General features: G+C 49.6%; 6 protein-coding genes across 6 annotated transcripts; 1 reads left to right on the top strand and 5 right to left on the bottom strand.

The window, feature by feature from the left end:
• The first annotated feature begins 320 nt into the window (after nt 1-320).
• On the top strand, nt 321-932 carry ASPGLDRAFT_1353543 (uncharacterized protein). The gene has a single exon (XM_022541372.1). The coding sequence runs from the start codon at nt 497-499 to the stop codon at nt 827-829; it is 333 nt and encodes a 110-aa protein (XP_022402151.1). The 5' UTR covers nt 321-496; the 3' UTR covers nt 830-932.
• On the bottom strand, nt 933-1,765 carry ASPGLDRAFT_1353542 (uncharacterized protein). The gene has a single exon (XM_022541371.1). It carries the CDS (start codon nt 1,643-1,645, stop codon nt 1,037-1,039), a length of 609 nt encoding a protein of 202 aa, XP_022402152.1. The 5' UTR covers nt 1,646-1,765; the 3' UTR covers nt 933-1,036.
• Nucleotides 1,766-2,535: 770 nt separating this feature from the next.
• ASPGLDRAFT_123680 (putative ABC multidrug transporter) lies at nt 2,536-6,986 on the bottom strand (the record flags this gene model as incomplete). Its single annotated transcript, XM_022540420.1, has 2 exons — nt 2,536-3,952; nt 4,006-6,986. 2 exons carry the CDS (start codon nt 6,984-6,986, stop codon nt 2,536-2,538), a joined length of 4,398 nt encoding a protein of 1,465 aa, XP_022402153.1.
• A 479-nt stretch (nt 6,987-7,465) lies between these two features.
• ASPGLDRAFT_45418 (uncharacterized protein) lies at nt 7,466-7,735 on the bottom strand. The gene has a single exon (XM_022546240.1). It carries the CDS (start codon nt 7,680-7,682, stop codon nt 7,503-7,505), a length of 180 nt encoding a protein of 59 aa, XP_022402154.1. The 5' UTR covers nt 7,683-7,735; the 3' UTR covers nt 7,466-7,502.
• A 2,314-nt stretch (nt 7,736-10,049) lies between these two features.
• Nucleotides 10,050-11,407, bottom strand: ASPGLDRAFT_24489 (uncharacterized protein; the record flags this gene model as incomplete). Its single annotated transcript, XM_022543392.1, has 2 exons — nt 10,050-10,918; nt 10,981-11,407. The coding sequence occupies 2 exons, from the start codon at nt 11,405-11,407 to the stop codon at nt 10,050-10,052; spliced, it is 1,296 nt and encodes a 431-aa protein (XP_022402155.1).
• A 774-nt stretch (nt 11,408-12,181) lies between these two features.
• On the bottom strand, nt 12,182-12,785 carry ASPGLDRAFT_1353869 (uncharacterized protein). Its single transcript, XM_022541374.1, has one exon. It carries the CDS (start codon nt 12,699-12,701, stop codon nt 12,333-12,335), a length of 369 nt encoding a protein of 122 aa, XP_022402156.1. The 5' UTR covers nt 12,702-12,785; the 3' UTR covers nt 12,182-12,332.
• Nucleotides 12,786-16,140: the final 3,355 nt, after the last annotated feature.

Raw genomic sequence — 16,140 nt, forward strand, 5'->3', positions numbered from 1 at the left:
ATACGCCGTGATAAGGTCGTGGAATGCATTATACTAAGTACAGCTGGAACCATTCCAATCAGGCATAGTTTTTTTTTTTTTTTTTTTTTTTTTTTTTTTTTTTTCATTTCATCTCTAAATTCGGTTTACTTTAGTTTGGTCTAGCTATTTGCTATGCTCAGATGTCTTTCCGCGTGTATCGGCTGTATTTATTTCTCAGTGTCTTGCCGTACTAATCTGGTCAGTAGCATTCAATTTCCCCAGGAGATGGGAATACGAACTGTCATAAGAACCAATGTGTTATATTTTTAGATGCGTCACAATATATCAACGTACGGCTGATGGGTCTGCTGGTAGGATGTTGGCTAGTTGTCGAGCTAGGTGTTGTCCCAGGGACCATGGGCCCCGGTTGCTGCTCTCAGCCCATCTCCGGTTCCCTGGGGTCTGCTCCCCGGGCTGGGAGTGCTGATCCCCTTCTCGGAAACTCACTGGGAATATATTCTTAGCCGGGTGGATTATGGTCAGTATGGGGCCTCTGGAGATGTGGACTATTGACCAAGAGCATTCAACTGGCTCAGACCATGAAGTGATAGTTATGGAATGGACCCCTCTAAAGCAAGACGTCACAGCAACCCCACAAAATGTAACAGGATGGCAGATCCAAGCACTTCAAGCTAACCCACAAGCTCTGGAGGAATCCAAGTGGGACTGGCAAACAAGAGCACAATCTAGGCCCTATCTGGGAGAGACTTGCTCAGCAGAAGACCTAGCTGGGGAGGCTATATGGATCCAGGAAGCCCTGACAACAGTACTAAATCGACATGCAAAGCAGCTGCGGGTGATCCCATAATCAAAGCGCTGGCAGGGACCAGAGATTAAAGAGGCCTGCAGGAACTACAGTCATGCAAGGCAGGAATGGAAAGGACAAGGTGTGACGGCTCAACACCTCAACGCCGCCATCCGAGCAAGCAAACAAAGAAAGCACTTAGCGCGGCCACACTACCCATAGATAAAACCCCTTTTCTCCTGTAGATAGATTCCTCTTCTTCTTTTCTCTCTAGATTCGATATTCTTGTTGGTGGCTATAATAGTTTAGATAGAAATTCAGTTCGTTATTATCTACTATTCCGAGCCCGTGACAATTGATCCATTTTGGGACTGCTCGGGCCTGGTCTTCAGGGACAGCCATGATGAGAGTACTAGATAGTGGGTTTTTGTTTGAAAAGTAGAACTTCGGGGGGGAGAGGGCTGTCTGTAGCTTGAATTCATCCAATGCCATCTGCTCATTTATCGGGACTTGAGTCCCATCATAGCTGATAAACTGCTGTTGTACGTTTGGTAGGGCGAAGATGGCCCATTTCTGTTCGACTTCAACCTTGGATTCCTGTAAGAGGCCCTCCAGAGCCTCCCTACGTTCCATGAGGAGCTGGAGACCCAGGCCAGAGGGCACCTGTTGGACCTCTTTCTCAGCTGCAGAACAGGTCCTGTCCAAATGTTTCCTCAGTATCCATAGTGGCGTACGGGCTAGCTCGGCAGGCTGGGTGATCTTTGGGGAGGCGGAGAAAAATGCGAGGAGGCTCCTCCAGTTGTGGTGACTTGTGTGGGGTCTTGGGTACCTTGGGCTGTGTCTTGGGGGTGTTGAATGGGATTCTTGCAGCTTCAGCATAGCTATTGTGCATGGAGGGGGAGGGTCGGTGATTCTCTTCCTCTTTGATGGGGTCTCCAGTTGCCAGGTTCTTGCTGAAAATTGAGGACCAGGGTCCTGATATTTTTGCCCAAGGATGCTGCTTCCCTAAGGCTCCTTTCCTCCCAGCTTGAGACCTTCCGACTTATTGTAGAAACAAGCTCTAGGACTTCCTCTCCAGTAGTCTTTATCTCTGCTGTGCGCGATGCCACTGCAGCTGCAATGTGGCTTTGGAGTTCTAGGCCCAATTGGCTTTTGGGGGGCTTCGTAAGAGGGGGACGTATCCCGGTCAGGCTGTCCAGGTGGTTACCAGTTCTTGGGGGTAGGAGGGGCTTGTATAGCTTTTTTCGGTGTCTCAGGTCTCGGTCGTTTGGGCGGTCGCTTCGGGGTGGAGGGCTCCCGGGGGGGCGGGGGGAGCGGTCGGGGCCTCACAGGCCTTCGGAGCTTCCCCCATATTGATTTCGGGCATAGGATTGGTGGCAACCGTATTTGTACTCGTTAGTTGGCTGGGAATTCGCGAGCAGATGCTCACGATTTTAGCGCTACGGAGTGGGTTTTTGAGAGTACTCTGTATAGTAATATCAGCCGTCGGTGTATATAGAAGTCAACATTAGTACAGTAGGATGCACGCCAGAAGTTTGCCACTCCCCCTCTTTTGACCGAGCCTATACAATAAAGACATGTCAAGTGTAGGGAGCACTATGTAGTTGCGGATTGAATTCTTATATTGATGATATCCGATACTTGATAAAACATTATTCTATAACTAGCAATTTTTGAAGTAACTAACGTTAACTATCTATGTCTATATTATTAAGCACATTAAAAGTAAAAAGATATTCATCACCCCCTATCACCACATAACTCAGAAATTAAGCCTTCTTCTTCCCAAAACTGAAATTCCACTGCTTAACCCTGAAGCAATAGTAAAGTCCAACGGCAACAACGATATCGAAAACAAGATAAGCCCAGAAAATACCAAAGTTCCTCCACCGATCATCCCAACTAATTTTCACCCCGGTCAAGAACTGATCCGCACTCGACATAGAGCAATACTCGCAGTTCGCCATCGCTTCGGGGTTCTCCAAGTACCCGGGTGCAACCTTCAAGTATTCGGCCATGTACTGACCGCAGGATTGGTTGGCGGGTGGATTAAACACGGCCATCTCGACGGCACTGCATTTCACCTCCTTTCCGTGGAGCATTGCTGCGGCTACGCCGCCGACCCAGTAGGTGAATGGGGAGACGCGGTACATGAAGACCCAGAAGCCGGGGAGGGCTTCCGGCGTTTGCATGACACCGTTGAAGGTCAGCGCGAGGGAGAAGAGGAGGGTGACAATGGCACCGGCGGTTTCGGCATCCGGAAGGGCGGCGATAACCATGTCCGCGAAGGTGCTTGAGTAGACGAAGAACTGGATGAAGTAGAGGAGGACGAGACCTTGGCGGGCGGACGACTGCACACCAACCACAGCGTAGTAGTAGCAAACGTAGACTAGCACGCCCATGATGATCTGGTAGGGTATTTCAACGACGATGCTGGAAATCATAAACGCCTTCCAGCTGTATGTCTTACTGGGCCGTTCGCGGACCTCATAGAGAGCGCGTTGGGTGATGAAGAGAGGGATGATTTGCTGCACAAGCGAGGAGAAAATGGCGCAGACCATGAAGAGAGAGAAGATGGTGTTTTGAAGACCTTGGGTTGAAGTGTCCGCTTGGAAGAACGAGAAACCAATGAAGAGACCCGAGAAGAGACCCAGCATCATCTTGGCGACGACGTACATGGGCATACGCCAGTATTGTTGGAAAACCCGAAGCATGACGATGGGGAGTTGTTTCGATAGTGGCATAGCGAATTCTTCTTGCTCGCGGAGGTCTGCTCCTTCACCCAACTCCATTGGTGCAGTGTCGTTCTTTTTCTCCTCATGGATGCGGTTGATCTCGGTTTGGACTCCGGCCGATTCGGTGCTGTTATTCCAAAGATCGAACCAGCTTTCGCCTGATGGGTTGACACCAGTGTTGACGACCTCGAGCATGTATTCGGCAGGGTTCTCGTCGTCCTTGCAAGGTCGTGCGCCGTGGCCTTCGAAGTAGTCCAGGAGGGTTCGCGAGTTGTCACCAATTGGCCCGAAATACACCGTTTTACCGCCACGGGCGAGGAAGAGAAGTTGATCGAATTCCTGGAAAAGGATTGCGCTAGGTTGGTGAATTGTGCACAGGACGGCTTGACCGGCGTTGGCGAGTTTTCGCAGGAAATTACAGATAGCCCAGGAGCTCTGGGAGTCGAGACCACTATCCAGACGTCAGTAATTTAGTAAAAGTAAGAAAGAGAAAGGGAGACATACCTAGTAGGTTCATCCAAAAACAGCAACAACTTCGGCTTCGCAGCCAATTCCACACCAATAGTCAACAACTTCCGCTGTTCCACGTTCAATCCCTCACCGGGAACACCAACAATCGCCTCAGCAAAGTCCTCCATGTTCAACATCTTGATAACCTCCTCCACATAGGCGTACTTCTCCTCCTTGGATACCGAGTCCGGTTGTCGAAGCATAGCACTGAACCGCAGACTTTCCCGAACCGTCGACGTCTCCAGGTGAAGATCCTGCTGCTGGACGTAGCCCGTTTTCCGCTGGAAACTCGAATCAAGCGAGTTGCCGTTGACGAACATGCCACCCGTGATTACACCCATGCTGGTGCGGTGTGCCAGAACATCGAGGAGGGTTGTCTTACCCGCGCCACTGACACCCATCAGTGCCGTGAGGGTACCTGGTTTCACCCAGCCGGAGACGTGGTCGAGTAGTCTGCGTGGTTCGCCCTTGATCTCGATGTCGTAGGTAACGTCGCGCCAGGTGAAGACGTCCGTTTGCGGGGCCATGGCAATGGCCTGTTGTTTCTTGTCTTCATGCCGTTCGGCAGTCACGGTCGATTTGCCGGCTTCTTCGTCCTTGGAGTCGGTGTTCCCTCTGGCCCAGGCAGGCACGTACCCGCGACGAAAGACCAGGACCTCGGAGGAGCTAGTCGTAGAGGAATTGAGCTCGGTAGAAACGAAATAGATAGCCAAGAACCCGACCAGGAAGGCGATCAGGATACCAAAGTTCCGCCACACGTGGGTATAGGTATACTGATACGACTGCCACAAGAAGGCATCACCACTGACGGTCTCACGGCCAGCAACAGAACCAGTCGAGGAGCAAGTCCAGGTATCACCTTGCATGTTATTATATGCAGGTATACGCTCAGAGCAGGTGAACTCGCGGCCGTGAAACTCGTTTGCCAATAGAATCTCGAAGGCGTAGTAGATAGGATTGAGGTAGTGAATCCATTTAAACCAGGGATGCATATAGGGCGTGGGAACCACGAAGCCGGTGTAGATGATCAGAGCGAGAATCATAATACCTGCTAAGGTCATGGCCTGCGAGATGGTTTTGGTGACAGCGGCCAAAGTGCGGAAGACGGCGCTCATGACAAACATGACCATAAAGTTGATGAGGAAGTAGATGAAGAACTGAGAGGGCTCGCGGCGGAGATTACCCAGGAAGTACAAGATGAGGTTGAATGCCACGGCGAGAGAGAACTTGACCGGTATATCGCTTAGAATACCCGCGATTGCTTCAGTGGATGGATGGTAAAAGGCGAACGAGTTGTGCTTTTCGACGATCGGGCGCTGAGAGTACAGACTATTGATTTCCGTCATGGCCATCAGGGCATTGAGCAGGACAGCATAAAATAGCAGGGCACCCTTCTGTTGGAAGCCAATAGTCGCATTCGGAGTGCCGTAAAAGACGGATCCAACAATCAACGCGATGACACAGTTGGAAATAAATGCGGTGATTGTTGCAGAGCGTTCGTTCCAAACACGCTGGTACGCGCGCTTGGTGTTCAGCTTGATCTGCATAGGCACGCTCAGGAGGTACGACGAGGCGTCGCGTGTATGAGCCGCCTGTTGCTGGTGCTTCAGCTCCTGAAACTCGCGCAGTTTCTCCTGAGAATGGGCGGGCGTCTCGTCCTTGCGAGCTGCCATCTCGCGCTTGAGTTCCTGATACTCTGGGGAACTGTGCCAGTAGGCCTCGAACTCGTCTGGCGTCCGGGGCACCTGGGACTCCATGCCCTGGCGAGGCTGACGCTCGACGGGGTTGGTGACGGAAGTGAGGAAATCGCCGCTCGTCTGACGGGGTGGACAGTACCAGCCCTGGCGTTCGAAGAATGCTTTGGCGTGGCGGGCGGAACCGTAGAAAATCTGGCGTCCTTCATACAGCACAGTGGCCTTGTCGAAGAGGTCGTAGATAGCCTGACTGGCTTGGTAGATGGCGACCACGTGGGTAGAGTTGTCGAGATCCGCGGCCAGTCGCAGGGAATGCACGAACTTCAGGGCTGTCGCCGAGTCCAATCCACGCGTGGCGTTGTCCCACGCAGCCAGAGGCGCACCGGCCAGGGCCATCTCCGCAATACTGACACGCTTGCGCTCACCACCTGAAACACCACGGACGGTGTCATTACCCACCTTGGTGTTGTAGGTATGACTCAAGCCAAACACCGCCATGACCACCTTGGTCATCATCTTCGCATATTCCTCGCGAGACATGCCCTGGAGTCGGCTAGAGGGCGTGCGCACGGAAGCGGCAAACTCGAGCGTCTGCCCGACGGTCAGATGGGGGAAATGCTTCTCAACTTCCTGGTTGTATAGCATCTCGCCCTTGAACTCCTTCATCATGGTGCTCTGCGGGATGCCGCTGTAGTTGATCTCCGATTGACTCGCGTCGAGCTTGAGTCCATGGAGCTCTCCGGTGAGAGTCTTGAGAAAGGTACTGCATCCCGACCCAGGCCGACCCAACACAATGAGGAGTTCTCCACTGTCCAAAACACCATCGAACTGCTTGAGGATCTGCTTGGGTTCCTTGGAGCGAAAGTCGAACGTTTCCCGTGGTCGAAGAAAGGCAGTGAAGAGATCGGCCACAGTCATCTGCAACTGCAGCGCGGCTCCAGTTCCTGTGACTCTAACATTCTCGAAAAAAATACCGGCTTGCTTGCGTGGGATGCCTTGATCTTTCAGCAGGTGTAGTGTTTTCCGAAGCCATTTGTAGAGATCGAAGTCTTTGCTGTCGGGGTTGAGGGCGGGGTCATCGGGGGAGATATTGGCGAGAGAGTTGACTAGTTCAATGCCAGTGTTGGTCCGTCTGCTGGCCAACTGCGAGAGATAGTGTTCTTCTTCTGGAGCGATGCGCGCTGGTTGTGAGGTTGTGGGGGTGAGGTCGCTGTCATCTTGCCGTTCGTGTTCAGTTGTGCTGCCATCATTCCGATGGTCTTTCTCACTGAAGATGTCCATTTTGGCGGGACATGAGACGTGAGGAATGACAGTGACAGGTGGATGGATGCAAGAAACAGAGTAAAGAAGGCATTCCGAGGAGTATAAAGGATGTCGGAAAGAGCCCCTGTTTGCCAGTTCCAGAACCGTCTTCGCACTGCCCTAAACATAATTGGGCATAACTGCCAGTATAATCCGACAATCTGACAGGATTTGCACGGACCCGTAAGATCCCGTATCCGAGAACCAGACTTGCAACCCGGATATTTTACATTGATTACTCCGAGCCAGGCATAACTCGGCCTAGTCGGGTCGGCATTGGAGCATAAGCGAACCGGTCGTTGGGGAAGCACGCATAATTACGGGGTCCTTACCGCATTCGGCCTTGGCATCGGAGCAGGGGTCGGCGGTCGGGGCAACAACTCGCCGCTGGTCCGTTGGTCGCCAGAATGCAGAGCCGCAAGAGGAGATCCAGGCCCTCCGGGTTCAAACCGAGGCGCGACCGGTGAACAACCCCCCACAGCCCTGGAAGGAGCCTCACTGCGTCTGAATCAGCACACGGCGCACCACGGACACCAATACCACTGAAGGAAACTGATTCACATGATACCTACCAACAGACACAGCTAACACGCGCATCAGAACGGCTCTCTTGAATGCACACAGCACTAAAGATGTGCAGGTGGCAGGTATTGGAACAACCAAAACAGGATACATTATTAGATTCAGGGATGCCCAGTTCACTGAAGCGGCTTGGACCAACACAGAATGGCTAGGGGAACTCAGCAATGACACGAAGCTAGTGAACCCCCATTTCAGCATTGTAGTCCACCGCACCCCAACTGAAGACTTCAGCCAAGGGATACCAAGTGGAGGACATCGCGTGGCTCAAAAGGAACAACAAGCCTCTGGGTACATCAGCTTCGCTAGGCATTTGGCTCGACTCACCAGAAGCAGCGGAATGGGTGATCAATAATGGGCTGCTTGTGGGACAGAGATACATTGGCAGCATTGAGGCTTACCAGATTAAGCGAAAAAGATGCCACTGCTGCCAACGGCAGGGGTACCTAGCGTGGTCATGTAAAGAAAGAGCTCGGTGCAGTCACTGTGCTGGCGAACACAAACACTGTCATTTTTTGCCTGGGGTTAGAGCACGATGTCTGGACTGCAATGGAGACCATCCTGTTGGGGATCAGAGATGCCAAGCACCCTTGAACTTTCGGAAGTGAGGCCCGACCCGCGTAAAATATGTAGGGGCAAGAGATATTTGCGGAGGGTGCATGAATTGGGAGGTAGGGAATGAGGTCACAGTTGGTTGAATACTCAGTATATCGGGGAGGTCGTCTGATTGAAGGAGATCGGGATTGATAAAGGATTCAGCATAGAAGAATCTATCTACAGGAAGAAAGGGGTTTTATCTAACTATGGGTAGCGTGGCTGCGCTAGTGCTTTCTTTGTTTGCTAGCCAAGATGGCGGCGTTTGTTGATACCGGCCGCTGAGGCGGCGTCGAGGCGTTGAGCCGTCACAAGCACAAGCTTATTATTATCAGCAGTGACAAGTCACCTATATCCCAAGTGACCAAGGCCGCTGTTGCAAGTGTACAATCCTGAAATTTCCTCTATCACGCGGTTGCTTGATACCAACTCTGTTGGAAGCTCTTATGATCATGCCCTTTAAAAGCCTGGCTTGTATCTAGAGATAGTCTCATCAGCGTCTCAAAGCTCTATTGTCGTAAAATCACCATTGTTGCAATTTATATTTGTCACGGGCTCGGAATAGTAGATAATATTGAATCGATGTTCCTATCTAAACTATTGTAGCCATCGACGAGAATATCGAATCTGGAGAAGAAAAGAGAAAAGGAAATCTATCTGGATAATGAAGAGGTTTTTTATAGGGGTTGTTGGTGGCAGGGCTGTATAGCGGCATTTGTGATGTATCATCCGTTGATGCGATGCTGGGCCGTTATATGTGAGCTATCATGTGTGAGCTGTCACATTTTTCTTTCTTCTCCTTTCTTGAATGGAAATTTGAATATCTTTGTCTCATACAATCATATCATCCTGTGACTATGTTATATAACTACTACATTGTATAAACATGTCAGGAGCAAATACATCTCAAACTTATTCCTCCTCTGTTTCCCAAGAACTATCTTAACAAAGGATCTGTATGTCTTTCTTATTCTTATGAGTTATACTTTCATTGAAGAAATCTAACCATGGTGAATTTCATTATCATTAATTGACAGGCTCAATCATCAGGAATGGTATACTCTTGTGATGCATTTCAGGAACAACTTGTGCATTGCATTGTTGGTAGTCGTCTTCCATTCTGACTTGTAGAGAATGTCCAGTTTTGACGTCTTCTGCATCTTGTGGCTGGGCCCAACAACAAGCTACACTTTCTGTGACGGCCCAACGCCAGACAAACAGCGCCAACATATCAAACGATGCCATACAAGCAATATGGGCAAACAAGGGCTTAAGCCGCACCACACAAATGTCTATAAAGACCGTTCATCGCCTAGATAGATTTCCTTTTCTTCTTCTTCCCCAGATTCGATATTCTCATCGTTAGGCTACCTAGTCTAGATATGAATATTATTCGTTTTATCTGCTAGTTTCCGAGCCCGTGACATGTGGCATCATTTGCCATGTTGATGCTGTTTGTTGATAATGGCATTGATGGCATTGATGCAGTGCTGAGCCATTACACTGATGCAGCAAATGCAGCCATCCAAGCAAACAAAGAAAGTGTCACGGGCTCGGAAACTAACAGGAGCATTTTGTATTGAGAATTGAGAACTGGTCGATGGAGTACAGAATAGAAGCAGAAGGATAATGGTGGATGACGCTGAAGCAGTCTGTATTACTGGCAGCGGTAAAATAGACACGTACGGCAGAATAAAGCGGTAGACATGGTTTCTTCCATCACTGCCATCACCATGCCGATGGTGAAAGGGGGAGAAGTGAATGAGGAAGGCGTATTAGGAAAACCAGGAAAGTGCAGCGATTTGTTGATTCTAACATATATAGATGCCCCTCCCTTCCCTCCAAAAAGGATATATATAAGAATGAGAGTCACGAGTTTACTTTCTTCCTCTTGACTCTTGGGCCTTCATCATCCCCATCAGAACAATCCGATGGTTCATAGGGCTCATTGCCTTTGGTGATGCCCCTCTTCAGTTCCCCAAAGGTGGGACCGGGTTCAATCCTGCCCCTCCACTCCAAGATGGCACCGGCTCGCTGCCGGGCGCGCCTCTTCACAGTGAGTCGGATGGCTTCCTCAATCTCGGATTTGAACTGCTGCGGCTCGAGGGTAAAACTCTTGTTTGTATCTTCAAAGGCGAGAGTTTTGATCTGATCCCCCATGATCTCCTTCCATGGCAGGTCAATGGCTTTTTTGTCAGCATTCGGATAGATGGCGGCCTCGTCTCTGAGGATAATGGAGATTTTGGCAAACTCCTCGCTTATTCTCTTTTTTCCTTCATCATCCCCCTCCCGAGCCTTGCGGTACACACTCAGGTTAGCTTTAATATCGCCAATAAGGGGCTTCATCAGCTTCTTCTGGGCATTAAGGCGCCGCAGTTCATCGGCAAACTGCAACTGGTCCAATGTGGATGGCTCAGATTCAGTGCCGTTACTCTCCTGGATCTGTGTCCCATCCGCCAATCGCTCCTCTACTTCTTCGTCATTCAGGTGCCGCTTAGGGTTCCGACGATCATCGCAGATAGACTTGCTTTCAGTAATGATGACGACAAGAACAAACGAGACAGCTGCACGGCTCCCATGGAGCCATAACTGAGCATCTTGAATAAGCTCGCTCTCGCGTTCACTGAATCCTGCTTCCAAGACAACCAGCGGGAACTCCCCTTCCTTGGATTTGATGTACGCATCTGGCTCTTTTTTGCGATAGACTGGGAGCCCCGGAAAGTCAAAGCCATCAAACTCTGGTCATCTCTAAGCAACCTCCTTCACGATCACGTCTGGTTCTCAGAAGGAAAATACATACCTGTATTTGATCCAATCTTGAAGACATCCTGGCTTTCGCTACTCAACTGCAATACCTCCTTGAAGGCGCGTGCGCGGAAAGCATCTGGCGCTGCTTCATGGATCGCCGTCGGCAGACACCTGACGCCAAGCCGCTGCCTTTTCGCATCATATTCCCAGTATACAGAATTATCTCTTTCCAACTGGCGAACTTCCCAGTGCTTGAATATCGAACGAGGCATGTTGACCTCAGCCCAATCATCCAGGATTTCAGTCCATCGGGGGCGGTACGGATTCTCTAGATCTCTAAGGACCTGGGCAGGATCGAGGGCGTTCAATGCGCGTTTCACCTTCATAGGGTCATTGCATGTTATATCCGCCATTATATCCTCGGATTTTGATGTCGACCGGTCGGTTGACGGGGTCGATGTCGTGGTCGGTTTATCCATCTTTACCTTGGACGGTCGAGGCTTGGCAACAGTCTCGCGACAGTGAATTTCCGACAGATGATGGACCGATCCTCATTGGTGTCCATGAAGGGCTCGCCGCTATGCCTGTTGGAATTGGGCCAGGACGAGTCTGGATGATATCAAGGTTAGCTATGACGGGCAAAAGGGGGAATGCTTTAGAGTTTTCTTCCGATTTGGGATGATCCCACGATGACTGCTGCAGCTGGGTGTGTACGATTCTTATGGGTGTATATAATCTCCCATGACTAGCGACAAACCCAGCCTGTTCGGATCGAACAAGACACCACGAGATATCGATTGGAGGAAGATGGGAATACGGCAAAACTCACGTCCAAAATTCCAAGATTGAAATCCATTTTTAATGACGTGATCAAAATGTCACCTAACGCGCTCCTAATAAATCCCTTATGACAAAAAACCACGCCTCCGTTCTTGGCAGTGTCCAAAATAACCACCCCAGACGAATATACACGGACGCTTCAAGCAGTGGGACGGGTGGAAGAGGATGCGACGTGCGACATGCGATGATCGTGCTGGAAGACCTTATACCGCAGGGTGAGGGCTTGAGAGTTGACCAAGCGATATATGCGATTGTCGCTTAATCACTGTATAAACGGCTAACAAAATTAAGTCGAAAAGAAGATCAATGGATGAATTTTTTGATGCGAGAGAATGTGAGAGTTGAGAATTTGGTGATTGCGGTTTTATCTCGCTTCTTTGGCCTTTCCAGGTACAGAAGGCGCGCTGGGGGTGCAGCTGCCTGTCATTTACAAATCGCAACTTCCTACAAAATAATACCAGGCCGTCAATACTTGGTATTGGTATTATAACGTCTATTTCACTGCTAGCTAGGAGTACTTCTCAGTGGCCATATTGTACAGCAGGCGAATCACCCATCATCCTCCTAGCACCCGGCGGCATCATCAGAAGCGAGAGCCACAACACCAAACAACAACAAAGCATCACCAAAACCATCAGCTACAAGACACCAATCCCCTGCAACTTTGCAATCGCGCCCATGATAAATGGAAATGTACAACCACCAGCACTCCCCAACACACACACACACACACACACACACACACACACACACAAATACCACTGCTGCAACATGGAGATGTTTCAGGAGGATTTTCATCTGTGTAATCATGACTTCAGGGAATAGCAGACCAAGGAAGAAGCCCAGGAGAATGACTGCAATGGCAGAAGTGATGAAGTCGTCTACTGTGTAAAAGATGAGTTGTGTGATGATGCAGCTGATTAGGTACATCATTACTGCAGTCTTTTGTTTCTTTAGATATGGTGTGAGGAAGCTCAGAATCACACATCCACTGGTTATACCAGCTAGGCCTCGAAATGGTCCGATTCAGGTTCCAAAGGTCAGAACCTTGAACCTGAACCTGATAGAACCTGACTATAGTGGGCCTCACTGACCAATCATCATACATGCAGGTAGATAGCCCTATATATCATAATAGATGTATCTGTGACGGTTCGGCCGTTCAGCTCATCTTGTAAACGCTGCATACTCTCAGTCTCATCAGCTTCAACTTATCAGAGCTGGTGATAGGCACTTAGGGTGATTGCTGTCAAATCACCAGTTCATCCTAACCGCTGTCACTACAGAGTACAGGGGCCAGATATCCCATTCATATGAACCTGACTCTCTCGCCGCTTTTGGCTTACTGAGCAGCCTGGGTTCGATTGGTCCACAACTAGATAACCAGGCATTAATACGGATATAGAGACGCATCGAGATATTGCAACATGGTTGACCAGATTACACAGAGCCGAAGCACTGGATGGCCACTGTATATACCAATATTGAGCAGGAAGTTATTACACCCAGTCTTTGCCGTAACACGCTCAGCCTGCGTATGGGAGTCGAGAGAAGTGCGTGTATTCTTGACTATAGCGAGGCCTTTCGGAGCTTCGCTAGTCTCGGTCTGACTATAATTCCGTATCACTTTCAAGAAGGCGGTTGCGGTGGCGCAATGGAGTATATACATAGGCACAAGTCCCTGCTTTCTGCCATCCAGTTCTTCTTTCTTCCTACTACTCCAGAGAACATAGTAGTACATATCTATTCCATATCACCCTAATCATAGTTCCTCCCAGTTTTTCTAGTCTCCCTGGCTATTGGTCATTAAGATTTGCTTGTCCTTTGTCAGTCGCACCCTGAATATTGCTACTTCTAACAACGCATTCCTAGCTCAAGTACAAAATAAATAGAAAGAAAGAAATTCAAGCCTTGTTTGAACAATCCAGACAATCATTCAAAAAGGCCTTCCCAGTCTCAAGAAGGATCCGGCAACTAGAAGCCTACCTTCAAGATGAGAGCCCGAGCCAGCAGCATGCCAATATCCGCACCGCACTTCACATGTACAAGACAGGGCAACTTGAATATGGGTATAGATACACTCTTTTCGTTGAAGGACAAGTTGTACCCACGGATGCTATTCCAAAGGACTTGATGATGGCGCCAAAGTGGGCAGAGGTACATTGCATTTTCAATTCTCTTTCACCAAATGCTCATATATTTATCTAATAATTTCTGGACAGGGCTTGGGAACCCAGCTTGGAAGCACCGCGCCCGTACCTCCGCAGCCTAAGGCATTGGAAGCAAGCGAGCAGCCTCAGATATTGGAAGGGAATAACTGGCTGGAGGTATATGAAGGCCATGAATGTGACGGCTCAACGCCAGACAAACAGCGCCAACATATCAAACAATGCCATACAAGCAATATGGGCAAACAAGGGCTTAAGCCGCACCACACAAATTTCTATAAAGACCGTTCATCGCCTAGATAGATTTCGGGCTCGGAAACTAGCAGATAAAACGAATAATATTCATATCTAGACTAGGTAGCCTAACGACGAGAATATCGAATCTGGGGAAGAAGAAGAAAAGGAAATCTATCTACAGGAAAAAGGGGTTTTATCTATGGTTTGTGTGGCCGTGCTAAGTGCTTTCTTTGTTTGCTTGCTTGGATGGCGGCGTTTGTTGATGTCGGCCACTGAGGCGGTGTTTAGGTGTTGAGCCGTCACACCCCTCGCCCCTTTCGGGTTTACTACTAAATAACGTTCTCTTGCCTGTTCCTCACCCCAATCCGGCCTCCTTGCCTAGGGCATTCAGGCCCCGGGGGGATGCCCCCCCGTGCCTTCCTCGTTTTCGTCACTTGTCGGGCCGTCCCCCCCTCCCACTATACTTCTTCCACCTGCTCTGTCTCTAGCGCTTCCCATTCACCTTGTCCCCGGGCTTGCTCCTGGGCTTCCTCAGGAGCTTGTCTGGCCCCTATGCCAGTGTCCCGCAGGAACTGTAGGATGGCCGGGGTGGCTCTAGGGTCCCCAAACAATCTTGCCTCCGGGTGTGCCTCTCCTGTGTCTGGTCTGGAGGCCCCGGCCTCCATCAGTCTCCTAAGCAGGAACCTGCGGGGCCTTGCTCCCCCCCGGCACTCCAGGAGTAGGTGGTATACTGATTCTCTGGGTGCTCCGCAGCCCTGGCAGGCTTCTGATTCCCGGGCTTGTATCCTCTGAAGATAGGGCCCGATTGCCGCATGGCCTAGTTTAAGCTGATGATATCGGCTGGCTAGGGCTTTAGGGGCTCCTGTGGCCGCAAGGCCCAGCCTCCAGCCCCTTTGGGGCCTGTATGTCCTCTGGGCTGCTGATTTTTGTTTGGCCATGGCCTTCTGCAGCCATCTCCCCCGGGCAAGGCATTCTTGATCATGGTGGTGATAAAACAACACGTTGAAAAAAAGAAGTGGTAGTTACGGCGAGAATTCGCCGCTCGGTGATATTCGTCGCTCAGGGTTGATTACGTTGAGTACAGGCATAAGTATGACAAAGGAATGCATAATTCCGCACATACGGCTTTGTGTCCTAACAGTGACATGTTCAAAAAGATGAATAGCATCAGAACTCTCTAGAAAGACACAAGGCAAAAAAATGAGAAAAGAAAAAAAAAAACGTACAACAGCCGGGATTCGCTGGTGTGGCTTAAGTACGGCTGAGCGGATGGGAAGCCCTGCTCTCCACACCATATGGTCGTATGTACTAGTTCTAGTGCTAGAGAGGTCAATATAGTATACATTTTTGAATATCTCTATGTAGCGTTAGGGCCGGGATTTGTATCTGTCTGTAACTATAACGTGCAAAAGGAAACAAACACTAACTCTCCTTCAATCGGGCAGAATCCACTAGTTATGGAGCTTAATATTCCGTGTTTTTGCGCTGTACATGGATGTGCAGGTGATGTTATTTTACAGTATTGTATTCCCATAGTAATCTAAATCGGCTGTTCACCCATTTTCATTGGCTTCAATTGTCTACTTGTGCTTGGCCATGACAGCCATATAACACCTCAATTCGACGAATTACAGCCAGAATATGATCATATTGATTTGTAAAGCGTACACATGGCGGCTCGCTTTCCGGCTAAGCTGGCACAGCGGTACAGAGTGTGTACTATGAAGGGCAAACTAGGACTAGCTTCGGCTTATGCAAAGGTGAAATGCTATCACCTCAGCTGAGCAAACTATTGATACCCAATATCCACAGTCTCCGAATTAGCCGCCCCTCGCAGTATTATCTGCTATGGAACCTTATAAAAAGCATAGGGTAACCGGCATGAAGAGACTGTACAGAGTATGAACTACGCGAAGACATACCAGAGTTGTCACAATGCTGCTCAAACAGTTCCTAATATCCGCCCT

Source organism: Aspergillus glaucus, assembly GCF_001890805.1.
Source record: "Aspergillus glaucus CBS 516.65 unplaced genomic scaffold ASPGLscaffold_7, whole genome shotgun sequence".
Taxonomy (NCBI): Eukaryota; Fungi; Ascomycota; class Eurotiomycetes; order Eurotiales; family Aspergillaceae; genus Aspergillus; species Aspergillus glaucus.

Bases quoted from the DNA above. Each gene is read 5' to 3' on its own strand.
- ASPGLDRAFT_1353543 (XM_022541372.1), top strand. From the start codon at position 497: ATGGTCAGTATGGGGCCTCTGGAGATGTGGACTATTGACCAAGAGCAT.
- ASPGLDRAFT_1353542 (XM_022541371.1), bottom strand. From the start codon at position 1,645: ATGCTGAAGCTGCAAGAATCCCATTCAACACCCCCAAGACACAGCCCA.
- ASPGLDRAFT_1353869 (XM_022541374.1), bottom strand. From the start codon at position 12,701: ATGATGTACCTAATCAGCTGCATCATCACACAACTCATCTTTTACACA.
- ASPGLDRAFT_45418 (XM_022546240.1), bottom strand. From the start codon at position 7,682: ATGTATCCTGTTTTGGTTGTTCCAATACCTGCCACCTGCACATCTTTA.